At 29.2% G+C, this 12,230-nt stretch overlaps 1 protein-coding gene across 1 annotated transcript in view; it reads right to left on the reverse strand.

The window, feature by feature from the left end:
• Nucleotides 1-3,355: 3,355 nt before the first annotated feature.
• LOC105458987 (sulfotransferase 1 family member D1-like) overlaps nucleotides 3,356-12,230 on the reverse strand; it is a 9,596-nt gene continuing 721 nt past the window's right edge. The window contains exons 2-6 of the mRNA XM_011704631.1: nucleotides 9,143-9,242; nucleotides 8,698-8,863; nucleotides 8,028-8,154; nucleotides 7,837-7,931; nucleotides 3,356-4,328 (exon numbers count right to left, since the gene is read on the reverse strand). Of these exons, the coding sequence (XP_011702933.1) occupies nucleotides 4,050-4,328; nucleotides 7,837-7,931; nucleotides 8,028-8,154; nucleotides 8,698-8,863; nucleotides 9,143-9,242 (767 nt within the window). The 3' untranslated portion in view covers nucleotides 3,356-4,049. The remainder of the gene's footprint in view (nucleotides 4,329-7,836; nucleotides 7,932-8,027; nucleotides 8,155-8,697; nucleotides 8,864-9,142; nucleotides 9,243-12,230) is intronic.

Below are 12,230 nucleotides of genomic sequence, written 5' to 3' on the forward strand. Positions count from 1 at the left end.
TTAATTTTATTTAAATGACTTATTAAAGAATTTTTATTAATTGACATCCTTTGTTTTATGCTCGTCTTTGGCCTATTGTCCTGTCTTTTTTAAAGGTAATTTTATTTGTAAAACTTTTATATAAAACAATTATTGATATCTTAAATATCTTAATTTTTGAGAAATTTCTAACGAATAAAGCTGAAAACTGCTTTATAAATAAAAGATGATTTAATTCATTCCTTAAAACCGTTTTTGGACAGCCATTGATATTTTTTAAATTTATCTATTATATTTACGTAACCTATATGTATACAAAGTTTCATTAAATCAAAATTTGACTTCGCGAGATTCCTTTGTTAGTCAAAATAAGTTGATTATAAATTTAATATTGGTTGCAATAATTAAAAACGAACGATAACTTAAAACAACTTTAACATTTTTTTAGCGCTTTATTTCAAGTTAATTTTCTCACACAAAGTTGATTAATTTTTTTAAATTACTTATTATCTGACCATGATGCGACAGACGACTTCAACCCACATTGTATCACTTAAATTATGTAAAAATTACTGAGGATGGCTTGATGTCAAGTCGAAACGATTTAGTATTATATTAATTTATTATTTAGACAATTTGGAAGAAAATATAATGTTCAGCACAAAGAACTAGCTTTTCTCCTTGACGATTAAGATTCTTATTTTAAATTTTAAAAAGCGAATCAATGTATGTATGTGTATGTTGTTGTATAGATAAATTTTGCACAACAAAAGATTATTCTATCACGAGTAACAAAACGTCTTTGTCACACAGGGATCGATGTGACCATATAGACTCAACATCTTTAGGCTGCCAAACATGCGCTGACGAATCTTTTCAGCTGCACATCGTCTCCTATCTATATAAAAGACACTTCAAATTACCTCTACATGATGCTACTAATATCGTTCAAAATTATACTTTAAAAATATCTGTCTCCAAAAATTGGGGACGCTAATTGTATCCATAATTAATAGTGACAACAGAAGGATAAACATGTTTTTTCCTTATAATTGCAGCTGAATATAATTTTATTATATACTATGATTAAATAAAAAATTAGAGTAAATTATGTTATCAATAAGATATATTGTAGGTACTTACAGTTTAAACAACTTGGAAAATAGTACTGTTAACTAAAATTTAGCAAACTTATTTAGAAAATGGAAAATAAAAAATGAATTAATTCCTTAATTGCCTTATTTATAAATAAATAAATTTGTAATACAAAGTTTTGAAAAAATGCATCTATTTATAAAGATACAAAACGAAATACAAATGCTAATATTTTTAAAAAAGAAACTTAGGTTACTTTTCATTACATAAATAAATACGTTTTACAAAATTTAAAATTATTTTAAAATATTTTTATTTTTACATTCATGAATAACTGATTTTTTATTGATATTTTCCTCGAATCTAAGTCAGATAAACTTTAAAAATTAATTGCTTGCTGCAACCGTCTTTATTTTTAAACTTAAAAAGAAGTTCGCAAATTTTAAACATTGTATAATATTTGCTTTTGTCGGAGGTAAGTTTCGTAACTTTCTACTTATTAATTATTATTATACAAGAACTATACGTTGTGTGGTAGCCATGGCATACATGATAGTGTGCCTGCTCTCCGTGTTGGAAACCCGAGTTCAAAACCATCTAGAACTCAAGTAAATAAATAAAATAAAAATCGGCCCCCACCGGTTCTTCTAGCCAACCGACAGTCAGCACAACTCTGATGGCTGGATAGGATTCTGTGGACCATTCACCCGCAAGTCCGAATGTTGTAGAGAATAATTTTGCATGTATTGTATTTTTATAAGAGATAAGTTAGTTGCAGGATCTTTTGTCTTTTATATTCTACTATTTTTTCTCCTGGGTTACGTATGTTGTTTATTATAAACCTCACTCACTCTTGTAACAATTTTGACACTGAGGACATGTAAAACCTTTGCGCTTAATAAAGTTCGCTTATAATTAATACACTGTAAATCTGTGGCTTAAATTTAATTTATCACCGAAAAACAATTGATTCGAGAAACGAATACAGACAGCGGGGTAACGAATGGCTCGATGTGCGAGCACGTTGATTCATAATCGGCAGTCTCGAATTCGATCCTTCACCCCACATATGCTTCGATTTTAATGGAGAAGAAACGGTCAACAAAGAAGTAGAAACAATAGGAAAGAGCTGGGCAAAAATAAAAAGCAATTGCCCCTATAAGATAAATTTTAAGATAATTTACGCAGAGCTTCATGTTTTAATTCATGTTTAATTTCATGTTATTTAGTAAGGGATGTAATCATGTAATACAAATTACGATTATTGTCTTTTTACATGTAATTAGCTCTTTAGGCGCAGCGGCTACTAAAAATGTTTTTTTTTATGATACCCTGGGAAAAAAGTTCCATATACAATAATTATGTACAATTATATGCAAAATATGTCCGTTTCTTTCCTTTGTAAAATTATTCTTTAATACAAAATTGATAATAATAAGAAGGAAACATAAAAAATAATTAAAAGAATAATTTTACAAAGGAAAGAAACATATATGGACATATTTTGCATATAATTGTATATAATTATTATATATATGGAACTTTTTTTCCCGGGACAAAAGAAGTAATACTTATTTCAAACAGTACGAATATTATGTTAGCGTTGAATATTCGCTAAAAGCTGAACAATTTCTGGGAACATCGATTACACGCTATCGAACAGCTAATGACCACGTGACAATCGTGGCGATCTTTTTCGTTGCATAAATTTACACCTTGACTTCGAAAAACATCGTTTAATTGATTGATTTTTGATCATCGCTTAGAATCGAAATCGAATTGATATCGTCCCTTGCGCAAAGAACTGTTGCAAGCGAGATAGAAAATTTTAAGTGTAGAAAGATGACTTGGGACTCTTGGGAATGTGCCTTGAGAGCGAGGATTCCAACTATTCTCGGACCTTGGTTTTAATTGTTTGCATATTGAGTACATGTATATTTATGTGCATGACAGGCTATTATTTTGACAATTGTGCGTAACAAGAAGTTAATAATACATATATTGTAATACAATGTAATGCGTTTAAACAAACAAGTAGAAAGTAACATGTAAATATATAGATAGACGTATATAAACAAACGTGCGCGTCGCGCATGCCTTTTATACGTTACTTTCTATTTGTTTGTTTAAACACATTACATTGTATTACAATATATGTATTATTAACTTCTTGTTACGCACAACTGTCAAAATTAATAAAGGCTCATCTACATAAGTTGCAAACGCAAAACGCAAACGCGGACGTTTATCTCTTTTTTTCTTTTTTTTTACATTTCTTTCTTTTTTTCTCCGCGTGCTTGTATTTGTCTTTTACGTTTGCGGCTTATGTAAATGGACTTTATACAAGAGCCTTTCGCAACCGCGTACGCAATGTACCGTACCTGAGCGCGCAAATTTTAAACCCTACAATCAACTAATTTTAATCATTTAAAGCATTAGCCTCGATATTTCGGTATAAGAGTTATCGTCTTACAATTAGAATTCTCCCCAGAATCTGCCAATAAAAGGATATTTTACTTTTTTTGGGAAATCCTGTATACCTACATATATGCATCATTAATGTGCAAGAGATGACAGTTTCTTTAAAACTTTTCTCTTAAATTTTTTGCATTATTTTGCGATATTTTCTTCTTTTTTTTTAGCAAGAACGCTGCTTATATATTTTGTAAAGAAATTGTGACAGACAGTAGCAAATAAAGATTCTACAAAGATGATTGAATTTAGAATGAAAAGAATAATATTTAAAACTGCAAATTCATCAATCGCATCTTTCGATTAACAATAAAGTCAAAATCAGCTTTATAATTTCTTTTTTAAATATCTTTCATTAGTTATCTTTATTTAAAACATAATTGAACAGAAATTATGTATAATTTGTAATGCTTAAATTATGTAACAAATGCATGTAACAAATCTATCTTAGATGAGTCAAAATTTTTTATAAAATGCATTTGCTTATATATCGTGTAACAAATCTAACTTGGAAACGTCAAATCCGTATCCTTTAAATTGTTAGTAATCCACTGGTTAAATCTCTCTTCGATCTCCGGCGTGAACATTTCTTTCCCACGACCCGTTATTCCTTGCCGTATAAATATTTCCGATTGCATCACATTATCGGGACTCGGTTGATTTACCATAGGATTTTTGCGGAAATTCTCTATTTTTAAATGCTCCACTAACTTAGCGATTTGCTCATCGCTGTAAGTCTTATCGAAAAATGCAGCGATTTTTCTTATATTGCCAGGTAAATCCTGCAAAAAATAGATGAAAACGTTAACTACAGAATTATAATATCTTTAATATCAAACAAATTGATTAGGCCGGACTAACGAGCTTATTTAAACGAGGATGACAGTGTTTTTTATTATAATAAAAATTTTTAAATAGCTATAAGCATTATACGTAAAATGATCAAACGCTATACATGGTACATGTTTCGACCTTGATTGGTCTTCTTCAGCCATCTCAACGAATTACAAATAAAATATGATATATAAATTAATACGTTACATTCGTAGAGTCAATTTCAATAAGAATGCATTAAACTTTTTGAGTAATCGTCGGTGTAATGAGATTGAAATCTTCGTTCCAGCATAAATTCATTGTCTGATGTATAAAAATCCAACGGAATGGTCGATCAATTGGCGAGGATTGAAACGTCATTATTAAAGTCAATTATTAAATAAGAGGACGAACCATGTTGTTACACAGAGATATAAGAAATTAAACTTGTGCACATAAGAGATTAAAACTTGCGGTACGATAGCAGATTTCAGAACAAAGATTTCAATTCAATAACGAGTAAGAGAGAAATTAGAGTCGAACTGTTTGGAGTCAAGTACAATGAACGTATGAGTAAACCAAGGAGACTTAAAAATTTGTGTTATAATAGAAAACGCTGTCATCCTCATTTAAATAAGCTTGTTAATCCAGCCTAATCAATTTGTTTGTTATTTACAAGGACGAGCTAGTCGCAATTTGTTTGTTCATCTTTATATGCTATGTGCTATATTTTTATTATCGTACGTATGTATGCTTATTTTTTTCTGGTGAATAAGATCAGAAACTGATGATGTAAATAAGCGATGTATTTGCATGTATGTATTCTGTCAATTGTTAAAGAAATGTCTTCTTCAAAGAAGTAATATAATTAGAATATATTTACTTTAAAAATAAGATAAATGTACTCATGTCAGTAGACACGGTAGTATCTCGCGTCAAGTATAGGCGTGAAACCGCCTCGTGAGTAGGTACTTTACGCGAACCGGCGAATTACGAGTATCCGAGATTATCAGATCTCAGTAACGATTAAATCGATTAAGTTTTGAGTAGGCTCAATCGATAGTTTGGGTTTGAGTTACATAACAAAAATTTAATTTTTTTAACAATATTTATTACGACCGTCTATGTATAACACAAATTAAATTGAGAAAAGGTCAATATGGTCAAAGCAGGATCTTGGTGCTTCTAATACCATATTTCTGTGTGATTTTACATACATATTCTAGTTTCAACGAATTGTGTGCCGTTACTTTCGGATTCAGCACAATTCTTTGATTGAAACAGAACCGTATTATCACCGATTATTAAATTGATAATCAATTTAATAAATTGATTAATTAAATTGATAATCAATTTAATAAATTGATTAATTAAATTGATAATCAATTTAATAAATTGATTAATTAAATTGATAATCAATTTAATAAATTAATTAATTAAATTGATAATCAATTTAATAAATTGATTAATTAAATTGATAATCAATTTAATAAATACGCAGTTTATTGAAATTAAAATATGTATATAAAATCACACATAGGAATATTAGAAGCATTAAGATCCTGCTATGACCGTATTGACCTTCTCTCAATTTAATTTAATTTTTTAATTTTTATCTACGTGCCCTATTAGCGAAGATATTGCTATACAAAGTCTGAATCTGAAAATTTATATTTTATTATTTAAGAAGCGTCATTGTCATCGTTATCGTCTTAAAACTGCGGAGCGAAGGTATTATGATGTACGTTTGCAATTTTCAACACAAGATTGGGCTAACCTTTTTCGGCAAATTTGACAACTTTTTTTAACAACTGGTTATATACTCGTAAATGATTACGGACTGCATTCACTGCAGGTAATAAAAATAGTATATGAAACATAAAGTATAGATTTTCTGCAGTTGCAGTGAATAACGGATTGCAGCCTCAGTATGCATGTGGTAGAACATATAAATAAAATAAATAAAGGTTGACATAAAATGATAAAAAATGTTATATACATAATAAAAAAAGTAAGTTATTTTTGTTATTCCCTCGCTCTCAACATCTTATTCACCTTTTGTTCTGTTCTGTTCTAACTTTTTCTTTCTCCTACTTATTCTTATTTGCTCTTGCTCACTCTTCACTTTCACTCTCCTTTACTCTCTCTCTCTCTCTCTCTCTCTCTCTCTCTCTCTCTCTCTTACTTTCGCTTTTGCTCTGTCTCTCTCGCTTTCGTTCTAGCTTTTAGTTTCTTTCGTTAGATTGTTCTTTTTATTTTCTTGTTTCTTTGCTTTCAATTTATTCTATTTTTTTCCCCTTCATTTTTTTCCTCTTTTTTTCTATATGATTTAATGTATATTAATAAATAAATTATTAAATTTAATGTATGAGGTGTGATAAAAATACGGTGAATATTGAAACAAAAAGAAACTTATTACATTAAGAGACAAATTACAGTTAGCTCCTTTCAAAATATTCCTTCTTGCTTATCCTTTTGACCCTTTATCGCCTTTGTCACTTGCTGAAGCAGTACTGGAAGTCCTCTTTCATAAGTGTCTTTAGTTGCGCTGACGTGGCTATCTTGATGTCTCGAATTGATTCAAAACATTTACGAACTCTAAATATTATAAAAGCTTATTGGAGCGTTTAAGAAACAAAGAATGTATGTATGTGGGTTGTTCGATAAGTTTGTGCAAAGTCTAAGAGATTGTTCCACCAATACAAGTTGGGATTATTTTTAATTACTGGCAACTCTTGAAAGTTCCCACACCAAGTTTCAGTCAGATAGTCGTATAACTCTATGTTCGGCGTTTACTTGAATCGATTAAATACCGTGATTTGTAAAAAATAAATAAAAAAAAATTTCAAAGAATTTTAAAGAATGAAAAGCTTGATATCCTAAATTATAATGAATCTACACCTTCGATTTGTACGGTTTATAAATGGTTTGCTAACTTTCGAGGTGACTATACAAATGACGTTGAACGTTCTGGACGCCCTGTTGAGATCACTACTCCAGTTGGACAAATCGTACCATATGGACGAAATCAAGAAACTGGAACATTGTTGGACTAAGTGTATGGACCTCGAAGGAGACTATGTAGAAAAGTAAAAAACGTTTTTTCTTAAAAAAATATATATCTTCATTTTTGCACGGACTTATCGAACAGCCCACGTACGTAGAAATAGACCTGAGAAATTGGACAAATGATTTCAGCCTCCATCATGACAACACTCCGTGTCACGCATTGCTTCTAATACGGCAATTTTTGTTAAATAAAACCATATATTGCGGTGTGACCTCATCCACCATATTTACTGGATTTGACACCGTGCGACTTCTGGCTTTTTTCCAAAATCAAAATGACCATGAAAAGTAAACGTTTTAAATCAATTCAAAATGGCAGCCACGACAGCGCAACTAAAGGCATTTATGATAAAGAAGACTTTCAGTTGAATTAACTATGTAATTGAATAAAATTCCTGTCCGTCTCACCTTTATGAGATCTTCGTAAAAAAGAAACATCATATTTGCTCTATGTCTCAACTTCCACGCTTCCTTCACATGTTCCCAATACGGACTCCATTGCACTGAAATTGCAGAAAATTAGGTTATTGAAACGTTAACTAAGAAAAAATGAATAAACTGTAAATTGTAAAGACCAATCAATATTTCATAAAGCTTACTATGATTATTCATGAAATTATTACAGAACTGTTCAAAAGTTCCTTGATATTTGAAATGTATCAAGTCTTTTTGGAAATAATAATACGATATCACTATGTCTCTTGGATTTCTTGCAACGTAGATAATCTGAAAACAAAAATAACGTCTCTGAAAAGTGTTGTCGATAAAATGAAAACGCTTGAAAATTAAAATTTAGTTTTAATTAAATGTTAACGCAAAACGTTTTTTTCTGAAATGTCATAAAAGTAGAAAATGTGACAATTCATTTCTACAAATTTGTATGTAAGATATAGGGGAGAGTTGCCAAATGCGTACCGGTCTCATAAATCGTACCTCTTCAATATTTTATAGTACCACTTAATAGAAACATTTAGTAACAAAAATATGAAGTAAATAAGAAATGTATAAGATAGACAAAAAATGAATAGGTTTATCTTGTTTTGTGTATGCTCAACAGTTTAAAAAATCAGTTACAATTGATGTAAATTTTTGATTAATTTATATAGCTGATACTAAAATAACAATGCAATTTTTTAATTGAATTGTTATTTTTTCCTAAAAGAAAGTTTATGATAACATATTTTTTTATGATAACATATTTTTCCCTTTTTATAAATGTATTGTCTATGTAAATGTGCATTTAACTTACAAAATATTTTATTAACGCACCTTGCAGGTGTTATTTACGACGGTCGGCAATAGTTCGAGAGGCATATGACTCTTAATGAAACGCGGTGAAGGCTGATTCCGCACGAATTCGACACTATTTTTCTCCGTATTGATTCTACCAGGAACATCTCTCACTGAGATATTTTCGTCTAATATTGCTCCTATTCTAAAACAAAAAAAATATACTATTCTTATAAAGTGTCTTTTAATTCGGAAAGTTTAATAATTTGTTCTGTAATCATTATATTATGTAAGAAAAAAAATAGAAGAATGATTCCGATTTTTTATTTTATTACTTTTTTACTAAATTTATAGTGAAATCTAATCCAATAAAATTTCTTATGCATTCTAGAAATAAACAACAATATAAAAACATATTTAAAAACATTTAAAAATTCAAATTTTGTTTTAATTAAATTTCTGTTGTTTTTATATAAAATATTACTCTATAAAGGGAAATCTCTCTAGTAAATATTTTTTATGTGCCTCGTCAAAATTCAGATCGTTCGCCACCAGCCATATGAGTTCCTGCATCATTGTCGTACCTATAAATCAATACAGTACGTAAATACAATTAATATTTCTAACAATAGCACGTTTTATTGCAAAATTTCTAATTCACGCCTAATTGATTAGACTTTTAATGACTTCATTATTCCCAATATTTTGAATTTTTTCTAAAATTTTTGTGCTTGGATAACGTTGATTTAAGTTTTAATGCAAACGGTGACGTTTTCTAAACATTGGGCGTTTTAGTTTACACAATTTTGATTATCAGATTAAAATCGTTTTATTTTTTAACAATTTTAAATTAGTTTACACAATTTTCATTGTGACATTAAAATCGTTTTATTTTTTTACAATTTTAAATAAAAATCTGACAAAACAATTATGTAAAATAAATAGTTCAATTTATTGTTAAATAAAATTGAGAAGTCACTAATCTAAATTTCCTAAAGAGACTCTTATTTTCTTGAAAATTATAAAACATTGCATTTTATCAATACTGATAAAAACATTTGTTTAGACAATTAAGGAAAAAATTTATAATTCATAATTCATATTGACAAAATTAAGGTTCCCATGAATAAATCAGAAATAACTATACATAATGCTTATGCAAGCCAACATGGCTGTTGATATGTAATAATTTTTAGTTACAATATTCAATTGCACACAAATTACGCACCGCATTTTTGTCGGTCTTAAAATACAGTTCTTTAATTTCTTCGAGTTAAATTTATATTTCACGCAGCCTGAGAGATGCGTTACATTGTTTATATATTGGTTATTGCAAAGAATAACATCACATACCTCGGTAGTCAAATGATAGGATGCCAACCCGGCAAGAAAATCTAGGTTCAATTCCTGACTGAGATAATATTTTTCGCAATAAATTTCTTTATACGTTTGGAGAAGGGGATTTTTATAGACTTTTATAGGCTTGTTAATATCAAAATTATTAAATTGTCAATTTAATTTATTACAAGTGGATTCCGGTCTTATGTAAAGAATTGTGGTTCAAGACTGACAAAAATGCGGCGCACAGTTTGCGTTTGGCTGGATATTGTAAAAATTATTATAATTTATTACACACCAAAATCAGTATTGGCTCGCATAAATTATCAACATTATGTAGTTATTCCATAATTTCTATATTTGTAACTTGTTTCTATAATGTAATGAAGCAAATGAGTTGAAAATTGTACAAAAATAACACTTTTATGATTTTCTTTTTGCAAATTGTGTAGCTTAAATAATACTGGATATGTTATTGTTAATGTTAGATTGTTTTACATGTAGTTTCCTGAAACTGTTTCATTTATATTTTCCTTTTTCTTGTTTTGTTTTGTCAAATTTGCTTGTTTTACGAAAATGTTAAATATTCAAAATTCCAAACAATATCTTAAAAATTTGCTACATTATCTGACTAGAAAACATTTTCTAGTTTGTGTTTTTTAATTTGTATTTATCTATATTTTTAAAGTTTTATTTTTAGCTATTGTTTAAGAAATATGATTTAAAGCAAATAAGTGATATGACGGTATCCGCGACTTTTTTCAATTATTTCTCTAATAAACTTTTATGTAAATAAAGTTATTTTAAGATTATACCTCTTGCTTAAGAATTTATAAATTAAAAGAGATAAATAATATTTTAGAATTTATTATTTTTCAAGTTACACTGCATATGAAATACATGATAGTTTTGGAAATGTTTCGATCAAAAATCAAATTTAATATTGCGATTTCTCGTACGTACAATAGGCAATTAATGTAATAACAATAAAAATACATAATTTGTGCAAAGCTTTTATAATGTTCATATAATATAGAAAAGATTATTTTGTTTGCCATACGTATTTTTATTCTGAATTTTATTATTTAATTTTAACTTTAGCTTTTATCACGAAAATAAAACATAAGGTCATACATACGCTATTTTAGATAACAAAACAATTTTCGGACGGTTATGTTTAAATGTTAAGACTTTGATAACGCGGAACAATATAATATAATATAATTTTGAGATAAAATTGTCGAATAGGGGACTCAGCTCCAACTCAGGGTCATGACCTTGACCTTGACATATGTTATCAAGATCATGACCCAGAGTGATTATCAAAAGATTTTAGCCAGCGCTCGTCTTTTGTTAAAAAGTTATAAGAATTAACGGTAATTATTCACTTTAGGGAATCTTTAAGGGAAGTAAAATCTCACTTCGTATAAAAGTTGTAAACTCATGTGGAACGCTTCGCATTGTAAAGTATATATCTATTAAATCTTTGCCTTACTAAATATGATACTAGATATGAATCTACAATATACTAAAAATAATAGATACCGAAAAGATTAGACCGACCTCTACGCAAGGTAGAAAGTATATTAAATTGAATATCTATTAAAATACCTATTGAATATCTATTAAAATATCTATTAAATATCTATTAAATTTTCGTCTTACTAAATGAATGAGTCTACAATACACTAAAAGTAATAGATACCGAAGAGATTAGACAGACCCCTACGCAAAGTAGAAAGTATATTAAATTAAATATTTATTAAATCTTTGCCTTACTAAACAAGTAGGAGCATTAAAGCACATATTTTCTGTTTCTACAATAGATATTAGTTATGTGCTAGACAGAGGGAGGGGCTCTGCCCCTCCTCCCTGCGTTCTCCCCTGCCTGCGCCCATACTACCTACTAAGGGGGGGGTCCCCCTCCCCAATCCCCCCATTGGTATTAATTTTTTTGTTAAATAACTTTTTAACTTTTTAACGAGCGACAGCTAAAACCTCTTGATAAGTCACTCAGGGTCATAACCTTGACAACATATGTCAAGGTCAAAACCATTGGAGCTGCCCACACAGCACAAATGACTGTTTGCCGGCTAATAGTCGACTTTTTTCAGTTAAGTTAAAGCCGACTATTAAAGTCGACATTAAGCCGTCTATTTCTAGGTTGGTTTTTGTCAACTTTAACTGTCGACTGTAAGTCGACTTAGAGTCAACCATTTTTAGAAAATCAAAGT

The sequence above is a fragment of the Wasmannia auropunctata genome, unplaced genomic scaffold (genome assembly GCF_000956235.1).
Source record: "Wasmannia auropunctata unplaced genomic scaffold, wasmannia.A_1.0 LD334241.1, whole genome shotgun sequence".
NCBI classification, from domain to species: Eukaryota; Metazoa; Arthropoda; class Insecta; order Hymenoptera; family Formicidae; genus Wasmannia; species Wasmannia auropunctata.